Source organism: Nycticebus coucang, chromosome 5 (genome assembly GCF_027406575.1).
Source record: "Nycticebus coucang isolate mNycCou1 chromosome 5, mNycCou1.pri, whole genome shotgun sequence".
Lineage (NCBI taxonomy): Eukaryota > Metazoa > Chordata > Mammalia > Primates > Lorisidae > Nycticebus > Nycticebus coucang.
Window position 1 is genome coordinate 17794832 of NC_069784.1, and position 15945 is coordinate 17810776.

Consider the following 15945-nt stretch of genomic DNA (forward strand, 5'->3'; position numbering starts at 1 on the left):
GCTGGAGTTTGGGAGAGAAGTCAGGGTCGTCGTAGGTATTTAGTGGGGGTGATCTGAGGGAGAAACTAGTGGGGACACATCAGGTGATCACAGGCTAACTGTCCCAATCTTAACTTTTTGCTTTTGAGTTATGTTATAGTCATGCATTTCAAATGATATTTTAATTTTTTTTACCCTATTTAAATCTAAATAGGTTTTGTTATCATCTGTCTAGTTAGGAGGAAGTGGAGAACACACCCCATAAAATACTTTACAAAACACTTCGTGAAATTTCATAAAAACATTCTTTTTTTCTTTCACGGTAACCATGAGGTGCTGATAATCTTTGCATAAACATATGACTTCAACAGCACTTCTAAATTTCATGATTAGGCATAAACTTTCCCTCAATACTTTCTGCTTAAACTGTTACCCTCCCTCCTTGGTCTCAAGATTAAAAAATTGCACAATACGCCAGAGTCTAAGTCAACTCAGCAAATACTTTCTGGGTTTCCAGACCTTAAAATAATTCAGAAAATAAAAATATTTGCTTTAAGAGGGGAGTTCATTTGGAAAACTTCTATGGGGGAGAAGTTAAGTTTTGATCTGAACTTCGAAGGAAATGTAAGACATTCTACAATATTGGAAAGGTAGAGATCAAGTTATAAAGGACTTCGTGCTAAAGATGAGGGTTAAGTTTTGATCTGAACTTTGAAGGAAATGTAAGACATGCTACAATATTGGAAAGGTAGAGATCAAGTTATAAAGGACTTCGTGCTAAAGATGAGGGTTAAGTTTTGATCTGAACTTTGAAGGAAATGTAAGACATGCTACAATATTGGAAAGGTAGAGATCAAGTTATAAAGGACTTCGTGCTAAAGATGAGGGTTTCCATAAACTAAGAGTTGGAAATAAACACAAAGAATAAAGGATACAGTAAGAGGGAAAGGACTACTCAGGCTGGAAAGAAGTTTTTTTGATCTCCTTTTTTCTTTTTTGCACCTTTGTCCCTCTTGGGCCCCTAGATAGAAACAAACATTGCTCTAGATGGAAAAACCTGCAAGGAAAAAAAAAAAAAAAAAAACAAGCTTGGATAGCATAGACTGAGGATTAGGAAAGCTTTATTTGCTTGCCTGGATCTGCTTTATCTCATTTGCCAAACCCTGAACTTATGGACCTCTATGAAACTGCATAGAAACCTGTTAGGCAGCTCCACTGGGGAAATGAGAAAATGTGGGAATGCTCACTGGCTTCAGATACCTGCTGCAGGTAAACCACTGGTTTGCATTTACAGGACCAAACATATTTTTGTACTGTCTTTTTTATGATTGTCAGGGGTGAAGGAGAGGGAATTGAACTTCAACTCTTTGGAATGAGTATGTATATGTATAGTTAAGTAATGTACCATCTTCACTGATTAGCAGGGCCCATTACCAGAGCTCAAAAGCAAAAGCTCTTCCTTCCACAGGCAGAGTGTTTGTCCATGAATGGGCCCATCTCCGTTGGGGTGTGTTTGATGAATATAACAGTGCCAAACCTTTCTACATAGATGGTCAAAATCAAATCAAAGTAACAAGGTCAGTACTTTTCCTCATGTTTAAAGTTCATTATTTATTTGACACTGAATTGTTTCTAATTTAAGCAATTAAATTTTTGCTTTATTTCATTAAGCAATGTCTTAATTTAATTGCAGCTGAGACTTAATTGACGAGAAAGAGATCCTTTCCTTTTTTCATTTCTTAAAATGTATTGCTTTTTTAAAAAAATAATTGTCAAATTTTTATATGGTTCAAATATCAAAACAATGGAAAAAGTCATCATTTTAGGTGTCTCACTCCCACCACCATCTTTATTTTGTCCCCTCCCCTCTCGTCTCCTTTGGGTAACAATTTTGATTAGTTTATGACTAATTTTTTCAGTATTTCTTCAGGAAAATTCAATATAATTCCATATGAATATATGCCTTTACACTCTTTTTCAATAATTACATAGTTTTCCATTGTGTGGATGTACCATAACTTATTAACCAGTCCCTTCTTGTTGCTACATGAGTTGTTCTCTATCTTCTGTTATCACATGGGTTATTTGGTATATCAAATGGGCTATCTTTTGTTATTACCAATAATACAGTAGGTCATGACACTACATGTATGTCATTTTTCATGGGTGTAGGTAGACTTACACATCCATTGAATTCTTCCAAGAATTCCTAGGTCAAAGGTTACCTTCAACTGTAATTTTGGTAGCTATTGACTGACTCCTAAAGCGTGACTCTCCTTTTCACTCCCATTGAAGTGACATTGTTACTTCAGGAAGGAATCTTTTATTTTTTTCTTAAGACATAGTCTTGCTCTGTCACCCTGGCTACAGTGCTTGATGTCGCCATAGCTTTCTGCAACCTCAGGCTTCCCACCTCAGCTTCTTAAGTAGCGAGGACCATAGGCCACAGGCATAAGCCACCACACCCAGCTAACTTTTCTATTTCTTGTAGAGAGGGGGTCTCACTATGTTCCTCAGGCTGGTCTCCGGCTCTTGACCTTGAGTGGTGCTTTGCCTCTGGCATCTCAAAGTGCAAGGGTTATAGGTGTGAACCTTCTTTCCCTGATGTCCAGTGGAAATGAATGCAAAGAAAAACAAACCCAGGAAAGACCTGAGTCATCTTTCCTCGGGCATCCCTAGGTCTTTCTGGATTTTCCTGGTATTTTTTGCTTTGACCTTGTTTAGTTGATAAAGCCCTTGGCAATACAGAACCCCTTCATCAATACCAAATCTTTAAAATAAAGTGGAGTGCATTTATAAATTGATGAACTTTCTTAGTAGAGCAGTTTTTTAAATGTTTCATGTGTATCTAGCAAGCCACAATCCTTGAAACAAATTATTATATAAGCTAGTCAAGAAGAAAGATGAGTATTTCTGAAATAAACCTAATTCTCCTTCTCCCTTTCCATTTTTAGGTGTTCATCTGACATCACAGGCATTTTTGTGTGTGAAAAAGGTCCTTGCCCCCAAGAAAACTGTATTATTAGTAAGCTTTTCAAAGAGGGATGCATGTTTATCTATAATAGCACCCAAAATGCGACAGCATCAATAATGTTCATGCAAAGTTTATCTTCTGTAAGTATGGCCTTGGGATGACAAACTCCTGCAAGATTCCTTCTCTTTCCAAGATAGACCGATAGAAGTAGTGAAACTACAAAACAATTGAGATTTACTGTACTTTAGACTTTGGGAGATCTTAGTTTGCATCTAGTTTTTATTTTAAAGATTAAAAAACTAAGGCCCCCAAGATGATCACCAAAAATAGATTCCTTTAGAAAACTGACAAATTGCTTTCAAGGGATTTAACAAGAGCACGCTGGAGACCACAAAGTAAGTTGCACATAGGCTGGTGTTCCTGTACTCTTTCACAGGAAAGTGTATTGGGTTAATTAGAATGATAGAACAAATGATTATATTTCTCTCATTTAAGGTAGAAAACCACTGTATATTTTAATTTCCTATGTTAATTTTCTTTCCCTTTTTTGGCATAGTCTAGAATTTAAGAAAGGTGAGGTGTCACCAGGGGAAGTCAATGAAACCTCAGCTTTGCAGGTCTTAGAAACCCGACCTTGATAGTTCCAGGCTATCTGACAGGAGACTAGTGTACAAACCCAAAACACTATTTTTAAATTATTACTTTAGGCCAGGCACAGTGGCTCACACCTGTAATCCTAGCAGTCTGGGAGGCCAACATGGGAGGATTGCTTGAGCTCAGGAGTTCAAGACCAGCTTGAGCAAGAGAGACTCCATCTCTACTAAAAAAATAAGAAAAATCAGCTGGGCATGGTGGAGGGTACCTGTAGTCCCATCTACTCAGAAGGCTGAGGCAAGAGAATTGCTTTGGCCCAGGAGTTTCAGGTTGCTGTGAGCTAGGTTGTCGCCATGGCACTCTACCCAGGGTGACAGAGTGAGATTCTGTCTAAAATAACAATAATAATAATAATTAATAAACATTTTAAAAGCATATTCTATCATAGGGATCTCATACTTGCAGCTTCTGGCCAGTTCATCTCTCTAAATAAAGCAACATTGAACAGCCAAAATCTCACCAGAAGCTGCTCTAAGAGTATGGAGTCAGAAAGGAGAGCGTTAGGTGATTCTGAGTCTTAGTGGCATCAGTATTTTTGACCTAATATATCTATCCAAGTTCACAAAAACCTGAAAGTCATATCTGTGTGCTATCTCTCCACAAAGCTAAGAGCACTACAGACTCATGGCTCTGTCGAATTTTTCTCTTTGTTTCCATGGTTGACCAGTGCCCCTTGTTTTGACACTGTCTTTTTTTTTCTTTTTCTTTTTTTAGATAACTTTTTTTTTTTTTAGTTTGGCTTTGGTCTGGTTTTAGTCAAGGCTAGGCATCACTGTTTGCCCTTAAGGTAATTTTTCATATTTCTTGTCCCATCTGTTGTGTTTTTAACTTATAGTTTCAATATCTGAAGGCAACCTAACTCCATGTATTTGATCCACATGGTTTGTAACTAGGTACTATCTTTATGATCCTTTGACAGACCCATTCATAAATATCCAGTCTGAGAAGTATCACAATCCCCTAACCGTGGTCATTAAATGTAAGAAAAAGAGTTAACCAAAACGTAATGAAATTAGATTCGCTCCTATTTCCACCTACTAAGAAGCTTATGTCTTTAAGCAGTTATTAACCTTTCGAAACCTCATCTTCCTCATCTATGAAATTAGAGATGAGAGAAAGTCTACATAGTATCTTTGAGCTATAAGGTACCTTTGAGCTGTAAGCTCCCATAGCTGGGTTAGCAGAAGTATCAACTCTACCTGCTAACAGGAATAGCTGGTGAAGTGTTATTTTCCAACACAAGCCACGCCCTTAAGTGGGGTGCTGACATAGAGTCAGTATTGTTAAAAATATCTGCATTTCCAAATTAGGGAAGAGAGATCAGGAAGTAGATTTAAGTTGTTTTCTTTCTTATCTTATTTTTACAGAGATCAATATTTGAGCTAGATTAATACATGTTGCCTGGTCAACAAATACAGGGTACGGCTGTGATTAAAGCTAATTCCAAGGAATAAGTCAATGTGATAACATCTCTTGGGGTGTTTTCTTAGCACAATATGTTAAGAAAGGAGGAAGATTTTTTTTTAAGACTAAGATACACACACACATATATGGTCTGCTCTCTGTTATCTAAGTGAAAGTAAATTTCAATAGTAATTGTTTTCAATATCGTAAGTGTGCTGGTGTTTCAAGCAAGGATGCCAAGGTTTACTTGTAAATTTGATGTCTTAAAGGAGAGAAGTACATTACTGTAGCATTTTGAATTCCTTTCTTTCAACTCAACCTTTCTTTTTTTCTGTTGTTACTTGAGAATGAAAAGTATGTCTGCTATGGAAGGAGAGCCTTTATTCTCTGATAGACTATTCTTCTTCCAGGTGGTCGATTTCTGTAATGCAAGTACTCACAGCCAAGAAGCTCCAAACCTACAGAACCAAATGTGTAGCCTCAGAAGTACATGGGACGTAATCACAGAGTCTGCTGACTTCGACTACACCTTTCCCGTGAATGGGACGGAGCTTCCACCTCCTCCCACAGTCTCCCTTGTACAGGCTGGTGACAAAGTGGTCTGTTTAGTGCTGGATGTGTCTAGCAAGATGGCAGAGGTAACATTTTTGATCTAAAATGATTATAAGTCATTTATCTTTCTTTCCTATCAGTTTTTAATACATTTTATTTTCAGGAGTAAAGGGGAAGGGGGGAAAAAGGCTTGCAGGAGTCAAGGACATCTTATTTTCTCAAGGATGGGAGAAACAAATTCAGAATGTGGCCCAGAAATTGAGATAATGTAGGTAAATGAAATTCACAGATAATTCCTAACCCTCATTTTTGCTACTAATTACAACTTTTTCCAACCAAGACCCTTTTCCAAAATTCTGACATGTAACGAAAAGCTCCTGTCTGATCATATTATGCTACTGGTAGACATTCCCAGTCCTAGACATTCCCAGTGCACTGATTTTGAAGGGAACATCCATGACCATTATGTGTGTATTTTCCATATCACTATGCACAAGAGACATATATCTCAGTATTCTGGTGATCTTTCAGCTTCCTAGTAATCCACCCTTGAAAACTCTAGTTCTCAGAGAGTGATTACAGGCTAAGTCTCAGGGATCAAGCAGATGTGCTTTAAGTCCTGGCTCCTTCACTTCCTGTCTGTGTAATAAAGAGCAAGATGACCTCTCTGAAGCACGGTTTTCTCATAAGATAATACGATTCAGTTATTAAATTCTTAGGAAATTTGTCAACCAGTTATTAAACACAGCCATTAATTAATAATTAAACTATGTACATTTACAATTAAATAAAATATTTTAAAATACATGTCCTAACTGCTCAAAACTCATCAATTACAGTTTTTTCTATTTTTTACTATTATCTATGCCAAAGGTCACCCAACTATGGCTCACTACCTGGTCTTAGGAAGGAAAGAATGTGTGTAGTGGCCAAGAGGCAAAATTAAAAGGGCTTATTCAAGGGAAGGGAATTGATTCGAATGTCTATAACTAACACCATTGACAATGGGTGGAGCTGAGAAGCGGCAGGTGGGACAGAGACAAGGTACAGATTGAGAGAAATTTAAGATGTTGCACTGATAGGACCAATTCAATGTTACGAGGGCTGGTAGCAAGAGTGGCAGAAGAGAGTCTCAGGTTTCTAGCTTAACTGATGGAAGCAGAGATCATGATTGGGCATGTTGATGTGTGACTGTGATAGTGGCAATAGCTTACTCAGTATCCATTTTGCAGATGAGAAAATTGAAGGTAAAAAGAGAAGAGATTTTTCCATGGTCACATAATTAGCAAAGGTTGAAGGCAGGGTTCGAAGTCTTTGTTTTATCCCCTTTACAAACTCACCTCCCAATATTGTAAGAGAAAGGATATTCAGGAAGAGAGGCAATGAATTCAAAGCATGTGGAGTCTGAGGTACCTGTGAGACGTTAAATTGGTGATCTGTCTTAAGAAGTGCCTGTGGCTCAAAGGACTCTAGAGTGCTGGTCCCATATGCCAGAGGTGGTGGGTTCAAACCCAGTCCTGGCCAAAAATCACAAAAAAAAAAAAGAAGTGTGAAAGCAGGCCCAGATATTTAAAGTAATGCCTGGGTTGGGGATAGACATCACAGTTGTCACTGAACAGGCAGTCCTTGGAGCCCAGCTGGCTGCTGCTTTTTCTTTCCCCGCAGCCTTCAAAACAAGTGAGGCTAGTGCTTGAATCAGCAGCATCCCTTGCACAAACCTGGGCACTAATATGACAGGTAGTCCCCGGGTTATGAATGAGATATGCTCTGTAGGTTTGTTCTTCATCTGAATTTGTGTATAAATAGTATACCTGTAAACAGGTACATTTACATATTACCTGTAATAGCCTCCATTTTTAAGTGTGAGTAGTAAGTCAGATGTTTGTAACTCAGGGACTGTACTTTATATTGGTAGTACTTCATGGTATAACTATATTATCACATATGTACATATCTTAGGTGATCGTTAGAGCAATTTTAAGTTAATAAACAAGGAAGATAGCATCCCCTCTTACAGATGAACTGACCAGCCTAAGATGACCACAGTAAGAGAAGTTAGTGCCAGGACAGATACTAGACGCACTGACTGCTGCCCTTTCCTACTGTTACAAGGTCTCCTTGCAATGTTTCCTTTTACCCAGCCTGAATTTTAAAAGAAGCAGTCACAAACCTAGTTTCAGCTGGTTTCATAAATCTTTGAATTCTGGGTTGGAGAGAAATAGTGGGGGTATGTGTTTGTAAAGAGTTATAAATTACAAACAGCTTGTTGGGGCAGCGTTCCAAACCATCCCCCTAACCCCGAAAAGCATTGCATTTTTAAGCCTATAATAAATCGAATAATATTCTAACATTATGTCACCGTTCACAACTCAGAAAGCAACTATCCAACAACTCTAAAGAAGTAACAGAGATGTTTGCTAACGAGTTGTGTCACACTTTGGTCTACCTTCTCTTTTCCTCCACGGGACACAGGCTGACAGACTTCTACAAGTGCAACAAGCAGCAGAATTTTATTTGATGCAGATTGCTGAAATTCATACCTTCGTGGGCATTGTTAATTTTAGCAGCAAAGGGGAGATCAGAGCCCAGCTACGCCAAATTAACACCAGTGATGACCGGAAGCTGCTGGTTTCACAGCTGCCCACCACTGTGTCCGCCGGAGCAGAAGCCAGTGTCTGTTTGGGGCTGAAGAAGGGATTTGAGGTATGATGGCATATCCTAAGCCTTGAATCACCTCACTTTCCTTTCCCTCATTAGTATATGAGGTTTCTTCTGTGGGGAATCCATGATATTTGGTCACACCAGCCTCAAATACGGAGAGTAGTGAAAGATTATCTTAAAGTCAGAAACCATGTCTTGTTCACCATTGTACTCCCTGTGCTGAGCAAAGCACCCGATTCATAATAGTTGCTTGATAAATGCTTGCTGGAAGAAAGAGTAAATAAACAGACACAATGGCCAAGACGAGAGGACTTAAACCTCATCTGGGCACTTACTAAACTGTTGCTATCATAGCTGGGCATGGTGGTGGCCACCTGCAGTCCCAGCTACTTGGGAGGCTGAGGGAAGAGGATTGCTTGGGCCCAAGAGTTTGAGGTAGCTGTGAGCTATGTATGACACCACAGCACTCTACCCAAGGTGACAGAGTGAGACTCTGTCTCAAAAATAAAGAAATGAATGAATAAATAAATAAACTGTCCCTGCCCATTTTGGGACTGTCCCAGTTGTGGCCATTTTTACCCCTGGGTTTTCCAGTCAAAAATCAATGTGTCTAGCTTCTGCCTGTAGCAACACTAAACCTCAAATATATGCAAAGGCCAGAGAGATGTTTCAGGAATCCTAGAGTTCACCTACATCAACACAGGTTTGGACTCAGCACCAGGGATGCAGCCAAGCATGGAGTATCTGACAGGAAAACAAGACACGTCAGCTTCTGTTGTTGCTACATATAAGCAAGCGTTTCTCCACCTTGGCTGACCAGTGAAACCACCTGGGGATTAAAAATCCTGATGCCAGAGATGCTGACATAATTAATCAGGGGTATGGCGTGAGCCACTACAAATTTTTAAAGCTCTCCATCTGGCTCCAATGCCTGGCCAAGGCTGGGAACAAGGTTGCTGTGGGCCCTCTCTCGTTAGTGACTTGCTGGATCTCAGAGTCCAGGCTCTCCCACAGCAATGTACCCCAAATCCTCATGGTGGAGACTGTTCTAAACAATGAGCACCTCATGGTGATTCAAAATAGGAGAAGTCCCTGCCCACAAGCAAACCAGCAGTAGCCTTTGGGAAACACGTGCTGTGATGAATGAAGCGAAGACAGAGGGGCAGGGTGGAGTGCGGTTGCTCACACCAGTAGTCCCATCAGTTTGTGGGGCCAAGGCAGGTGGATTGCCTGAGCTCAGGAGTTCAAGACCAGCCTGAGCAACAGTGAGACCCCATCTCTAAAAAACCAAAAATACCCAGTTGTTGGGGTGGGCTCTGGTAGTCCCAGCTACTCGGGAGGCTGAGGCAAGAGGATTGCTTGAGCCCAAGAGTTAGAGATTGCTGTGAGCTATGACGCTAGGGCACTCTGATAAGGGTGACAAAATGAGATTCTGCCCTTAAAAAAAAAAAAAAAAAAGACTGAGGGGCTGGACACAGTCCAGGGAGCTACCCAGAGCTAATAGGTGTGTTTGAAGGGAATAGGGAATGAGAGTGAATTCCTCTGCTCAGTAGAGCAATGTGAATGACAACTCCTCCCAAATAACTGATAATCTACGCTCAGGTGGTGGAAAAACTGAATGGAAAAGCCTATGGCTCAGTGATGATTTTAGTGACCAGTGGGGATGACAAGCGTATCAGCAACTGCTTCCTCACCGTCCTCAGCAGCGGCTCCACCGTGCACTCCATCACCCTGGGTTCATCTGCGGCCCCCGACCTGGAAGAATTAGCACATCTTACAGGTAATACACTTTTAAAAACATATAGAGCATTTCCTTTTAACTTGATTATTCAAAGCACAACCATGAAACTCAGATTATATGGCTTAATTAAAAAAATGGTTTTCTTCAAAATACATTAAATTTATTGCTAAAATATGTCAAAATTTTGCTCATAATCTTTTTACATTTTCCCTAGAAATTCCTAATTAAATTCATCCAGTAAAAATAATAGTTTTCTAATTTCTTTGTTAAACCAGCCTGAATAATGTATAATCACACAGCTAAAAAATATATTAAAGATTACGTGTACTAATTGCTGTGATAAAGATATACACAGTGTTGTAAAATACATGTCTTTCTGAGGCTTAGAATAATTTGACCACATATTCCTTATATTCAGTGGAAAAAAACTGGATAGGCTACTTTGATACAGACATTTAGGTTTTGTTGAATTATTTCTTTAAATGATGTTTTTGGAAATTAAAGGTAAATATATAGCAATATAAATACAATAGATAGCAATTAAATTATCTAGGAATTATCTTAAGGACAAGACTAGTTAATAGTGAGTTCTGTGATCAGGCAGAGTTCTTCTCGGCCCTCACAATACAGCTGTGAGTAGACAGCTGAAACCACTACCTGGGCCCACAGACCAAGTGGTTATCTAGCTCCTCCTTCCTCAAACTAACACTCCAGAGCAGTGGTTCTCAACCTTCCTAATGCCACGACCCTTTAATACAGTTCCTCATGTTGTGGTGACCCCCAACCATAAAATTATGTTCATTGCTACTTCATCACTGTAATTTTGCTAGTTATGAATCGTAATGTAAATCTCTGATATGCAGGAGACCCCCGCAAAGGGGCCGCAACCTACAGGTTGAGAACCGTTGCAGTCTAAAGCAAAGAAGTTTGTTGGGAAAGGCCTAACCTTTTACTTTTTGTCTTACAGATCCATTTTAATAGTTAACATCTAATCATGTATTTCAGGAGGCTTAAAGTTCTTTGTTCCAGATAAATCAGATTCCAATAGCTTGATTGACGCTTTCAGTAGAATTTCCTCCGGAACTGGAGATATTTTTCAGCAACATATTCAGGTTGGAATTTTCTCAATGTTTTATTTACAGATGGAGGGTGAGAGGGAAATGGAGGTGAGGGAATTGATGAATTGTGCTGAGTGCCTCATTAACCTGATTTGAATATGCAATAGTCTGTGTGGCTTTCAGTGAGCTTCTTGGCATCATCAGAGCCTGGCTTCCTTTTCACCTGGTGACTGTCCTTCTCAGCTCTAGGAGCCAGGGTCTGTAATTGCTACCTCAGCTTTTAAAGGTCTGTGAGCAAAGCTTGCTCTTTCCTGTGGCTCAAATGCAGCTGTGGGCAAGGTAAAGGGAAGGCCCAGAAGAAAAATAAGAAACTGGTTTTTTTAGTGCCATAATAACTTTCCATAAATCAGAATCCATCTTATTTTTTTTTTTTTTTGGCTTTTTTAACATCTTTAAAACTCTTCCCTCATATAAGGATTATCAACTATTTCATTAAATTCTAAATATTTCTAAATATCCCTTCAGTTACAATTTACTTGATTTTTGCTCATAAAAGCTTCTTCTAATTAAGTATTAAAGGACCAATTTTTTTTCATTCTAAGTACTTTAAAAATATCTTGGATATAACTGAATAATGTTTTGAAGATAATCCCATCTGTAGTTTCCTAACAGATGGTAAGTGAACCTGCCAAGTTTATGACTTGTTGTGAACGATGCAGTCAGTAAATTATCATCAAGACATATTTAACATGGAGATTATATGTACACAGTCAAGGTCATAACCACAATTCCACCATTAGAAGTAAAAACAAGTGAATTAGAAATGGCAATATATTATTGCAAATTAGACTACACTACTATTCTTCTGCTGATAATAGTCAATAATCTTTATATTCCATGATTTCCTCTTCAGCAATATGGAAAAAAGATGAATATTCTAAAAAGTAAAAAACAAATAGAATGTACAATATTATTCACATGAGTTCAAATTAACCTTAGGATTCCCAAACTCGGCAGCTTCCCCCTAGTTGTTTCTATGTGAGACTGAGGTCAGGAACGTCGTCTACATCCCTGTGGCGCCCAGAGCCCCACAGAGTGTGGCACAGTAGTCATCAATCCACAACCACTTGTTAAATTGAACAAGTAATCTACAATGTCTTTCTGCCATCCACCAATGTAGTTTGTTATGCTTTCTAGGTTTGAGCGATTTTTACAAAGAGTTAATAATGTGTTTATTTAATAAATGTAAATTTTCAAAGTTATTTACAGACTGGTCTCCATTGTGAGTAGACAGTGATTAAATGCAGGGGTTCTGATGTCAGCCTGCCTGGGTGTTTTCCTAGTTCCACCTCCTTACTAGGGGACCCTGGTAAATTACTACTCTAAGCCTAAACCTTCCCATCTATAAAATGTGGATAACAATAGCACTTTTATCAGAGGTTTTCACAAGGACCAATGAGATAATATATGTGAAGCACTTAGCTTGGTGCCAGGCACGTGTACTTCACTCTGTACAAGTCACACACATGTATACATGAACCTACAGGTCTTATTGTCAATGGCTAAATGATTTTTAATGTTCCAAAACCTTCCCCAAACCCATTTTTTTCTTATTAAAATATGTAAAAGTATCTGGGCAGGTCATATTCAAATTAACAGAATTAAAGCACAGTCTCAAACAAAACTTTTAAAAAGCTTGTTATTGTAATTGGTGATCTGAGACCAATGTTGATTTGGATGAGGATAATGAGAATACTTAAAATTTCTTTTTTTTTTTTTTTTTCGATTTTAAATATTTATTCGCCCAACTTAAATGCTCCCAGATTTACAAAACAGACTTTTGATGGGTCTGAGCAATATGATATCCCATGACACCATAATAGTCAGGGACTCTAACACCCCCATACAGAACTGGACAGATCCTCTAAACAGAAACCAAACAAAGATTCAAAGGACTTGGGCGGCGCCTGTGGCTCAGTTGGTAAGGCACCGGCCCCATATACCGAGGGTGGCAGGTTCAAACCCGGCCCCGGCCAAACTGCAACAAAAAAATAGCCGGGCGTTGTGGCGGGCGCCTGTATCCCAGCTACTCGGAAGGCTGAGGCAAGAGAATCGCTTAAGCCCAGGAGTTGGAGGTTGCTGTGATCTGTGTGATGCCATGGCACTCTACTGAGGGCCATAAAGTGAAACTCTGTCTCTGGTAAGGAACAATACTGCCGTGAGCTGTGCCCCAACGTTTGGCTTCCTTTTGGCCAATAAGATAATTAGCAGCTACATGGGTCAAACATGCCACCTGAGATGACAGTAGGTTACAATCAATGAACAGTCCTTTTCCGGTTTTATATCTTTGTATCAATCCGGCCATAATGGCTCCATATGCATACAGGCCAGTGGCAAGGTCAGTCATAGCCACTCCTGGGCGAACTGGATCGCCATCCTGTGAACTGTTTTGGTGTCTTTGGACTTGGCACTCAGCTGAACTGCCTTGGGGAGAGCCTGAGCGGGAGTGCGGAGAACTTTGGCCTTTGTCTAGGGCCCCAGTCTGAGCCGCTGAGCCAGACAGAGCTAATAGTGTTTGGCTCTGGGTCACAGGCAGCCATTGTGAGAATACTTAAAATTTCTTGATAAAGGATAATGAAATGATGTTTGTTTTAACTATAACCGAATATTTTAAATTTACTGAACTCAAATAATGAACAGTATTTTGCTTTGGTAAAGTATTTTTATATGAAAAATGATTTATACAACTATAATACATGCCAGAATTAAATTATTTTTGCTTTTGCCAATTCATTTTTGTTTATCACAAAAGTAAAGAAAAAGATGAAGTGATTATGCATCTGCTGGAAACTCTTACCTATATTCTCTTTAACAGCTAGAAAGTGTGGGTGAAAATGTTCAGCCTCACCACCAACTGAAAAACACTGTGACCATGGATAGTGGTGTGGGCAATGACACTGTATTTCTAGTTACATGGCAGACCAGCAGGCTCCCTGAGATTACATTATTTGATCCTGATGGAAGAAAATACCACACAAATAATTTTATCACCAATCTAGCTCTTCGGACAGCTGGCCTCTGGATTCCAGGAACTGCTAAGGTAAGTGACGTGAGCTGACAATATTTAGCCAATTACATGCCTTTCAACTGAATCACATAATTAAATGCATTGTGTAAAGAAAATTTTGTTTTGATATATCAAAACTTTAAATTTGAGGGAATTTTGTTACTGTTCAAAATTTAAAAGGAACAACTAAAGTTCAAAACTTTAAACATTATCAAATGCTTCTCAATTCCACAGTGTAAATTAATATTTATACTAGTAGTAAAAGTTTTTTTCTAGCCTACATCTTTCCTTACATAATCTTTATAGCCATACTCACCTATGTGCTTAGGAAAAATCTGTACCTAAAATTTATAATATGAATATATGCAATACATATGTTTTTGAGTACCTACTATATTGTTGGGTCTTGTTCTAATTACTTTATAGTAAAACATCAAGCTAGGAGCAAGCTTGGGGTAGTGTCAGAGCATACAGGGGGATGGGAAGGAGAATGTTTCCTGGAAGTGAAGACATCACAATGGAAATATAAAGAATAAAGAAGCAAGAAAGTGTGTATGGGAGCACTCGCCTCCTTCCTCGCTGCCACCACCCCTCGCCCCCATGGATGCCCTGTGTGGCTCCGGGGAGCTCAGTTCCAAGTTCTGGAGGCTCCCATACACAAGGAGAGTTAAAGGACAGAGATTTAGCAAATAACCTCGTGGATTAGAGTTGCACCAAGAGAGAAGGTTGAAGAACGCACATCAACCCTGCTGAAGTGAGCTGCAACATCCAAGGATACAAACAAAAGGTACAAAGTCCCCTCCCCATGAGAATGGCTCAGAGTGCCCCACAAACAAACGAGCAGAATTCAAAGGTCCTCCCACTACACTTCATGGGAGAGACCCTGTAAAAGCTGGACCTACCTCCCCTACTAGGGTGCCACGGTGTTCTCCTGCCAGGCATAAAACCATGTAGAACTGTATATATTCTCTACCTGCAATTCTGAGCTCCCAGTACTCCCCTCCACTCTCACTCTGAGGTCTGAAGGCCTGTCCCCAAACTGTCCAGATTCTTGGGTGATTTCTTGAGGAGTGTAGACAGGGCCTAGACTGCAGCTGGTCAGTGCTGATTCTGCAGCACAGGAGTAAGGAGAGGACGGTCAGCTGAGAGGGAACCACACTGGAGCGGTGGCACAGAGCAGCAGCCATTTTTGGCAACAATAGGGCTCACTCCCAGATATTCCGAAGCCACACCCCCTGTCTCCCTGGGCAACCAGAGGAGGCCGGGCATCTTCTCAGGTGGCAACCACCGCGGAACAGATCTGGGACGGAAATAAAGGCCCCGTGAGTAAAGGGTTTGCCTGTGGTGGTACCAGCCTGGGTGGAACAAGGGGACTAGAAAATGCACACACAGAGCTGGGAAATTCCCAGGGTGGGGCTGACCCAGAGGACCGCTTTACTGAGCCTAAGACGGACCCAGCCCTCAGGGGATCATCAGCCTATAGACAAAGGAAGGCAGGAAGCTAGAACTGACAACTGTGCTGCGAATACAAACCTGCAGGAGCAAAGACAGGGCCTGAGGCACAGGTTCTGGGAACTCAAAACAGCTTCTCTTCTGCAGGGGAATTTAGCAAGGACAGAAGCAAATTCCCGCAAAGTTGTTCTGTTCTGTCAGTAACATCAATCAGGGGCGTGGCTGGAACTGAGTGAACACCCCCCAGCCTCCATCAAGCACCAAAGGTTGTCAGGCCTCAAGGCCCCCTGCTGGATAGAGGCAGAGAGCAGTGGCCTGGCTGAGCAGATAAAAATTTCCTTGTGATTCAGGCAGGTACAAACCCCTGGAGTATCTGCTCACTAAAGGCAACTGGGTCACAGCC

General features: G+C 40.1%; 2 protein-coding genes across 2 annotated transcripts in view; one reads left to right on the forward strand and one right to left on the reverse strand.

Moving 5' to 3' along the window:
• The window catches only part of ODF2L (outer dense fiber of sperm tails 2 like), a 127406-nt gene that overhangs the window by 95780 nt on the left and 15681 nt on the right, over positions 1 to 15945 (reverse strand). The window contains exon 2 of the mRNA XM_053592814.1: positions 9919 to 9979. The gene's annotated coding sequence lies outside the window, so the exon portion shown is untranslated. The remainder of the gene's footprint in view (positions 1 to 9918; positions 9980 to 15945) is intronic.
• The window catches only part of CLCA2 (chloride channel accessory 2), a 40303-nt gene that overhangs the window by 6048 nt on the left and 18310 nt on the right, over positions 1 to 15945 (forward strand). Inside the window, exons 4-10 of the mRNA XM_053592805.1 lie at positions 1448 to 1556; positions 2934 to 3093; positions 5422 to 5649; positions 8036 to 8266; positions 9827 to 10004; positions 10971 to 11077; positions 13899 to 14123. Coding sequence (XP_053448780.1) covers positions 1448 to 1556; positions 2934 to 3093; positions 5422 to 5649; positions 8036 to 8266; positions 9827 to 10004; positions 10971 to 11077; positions 13899 to 14123 — 1238 coding nt within the window. The remainder of the gene's footprint in view (positions 1 to 1447; positions 1557 to 2933; positions 3094 to 5421; positions 5650 to 8035; positions 8267 to 9826; positions 10005 to 10970; positions 11078 to 13898; positions 14124 to 15945) is intronic.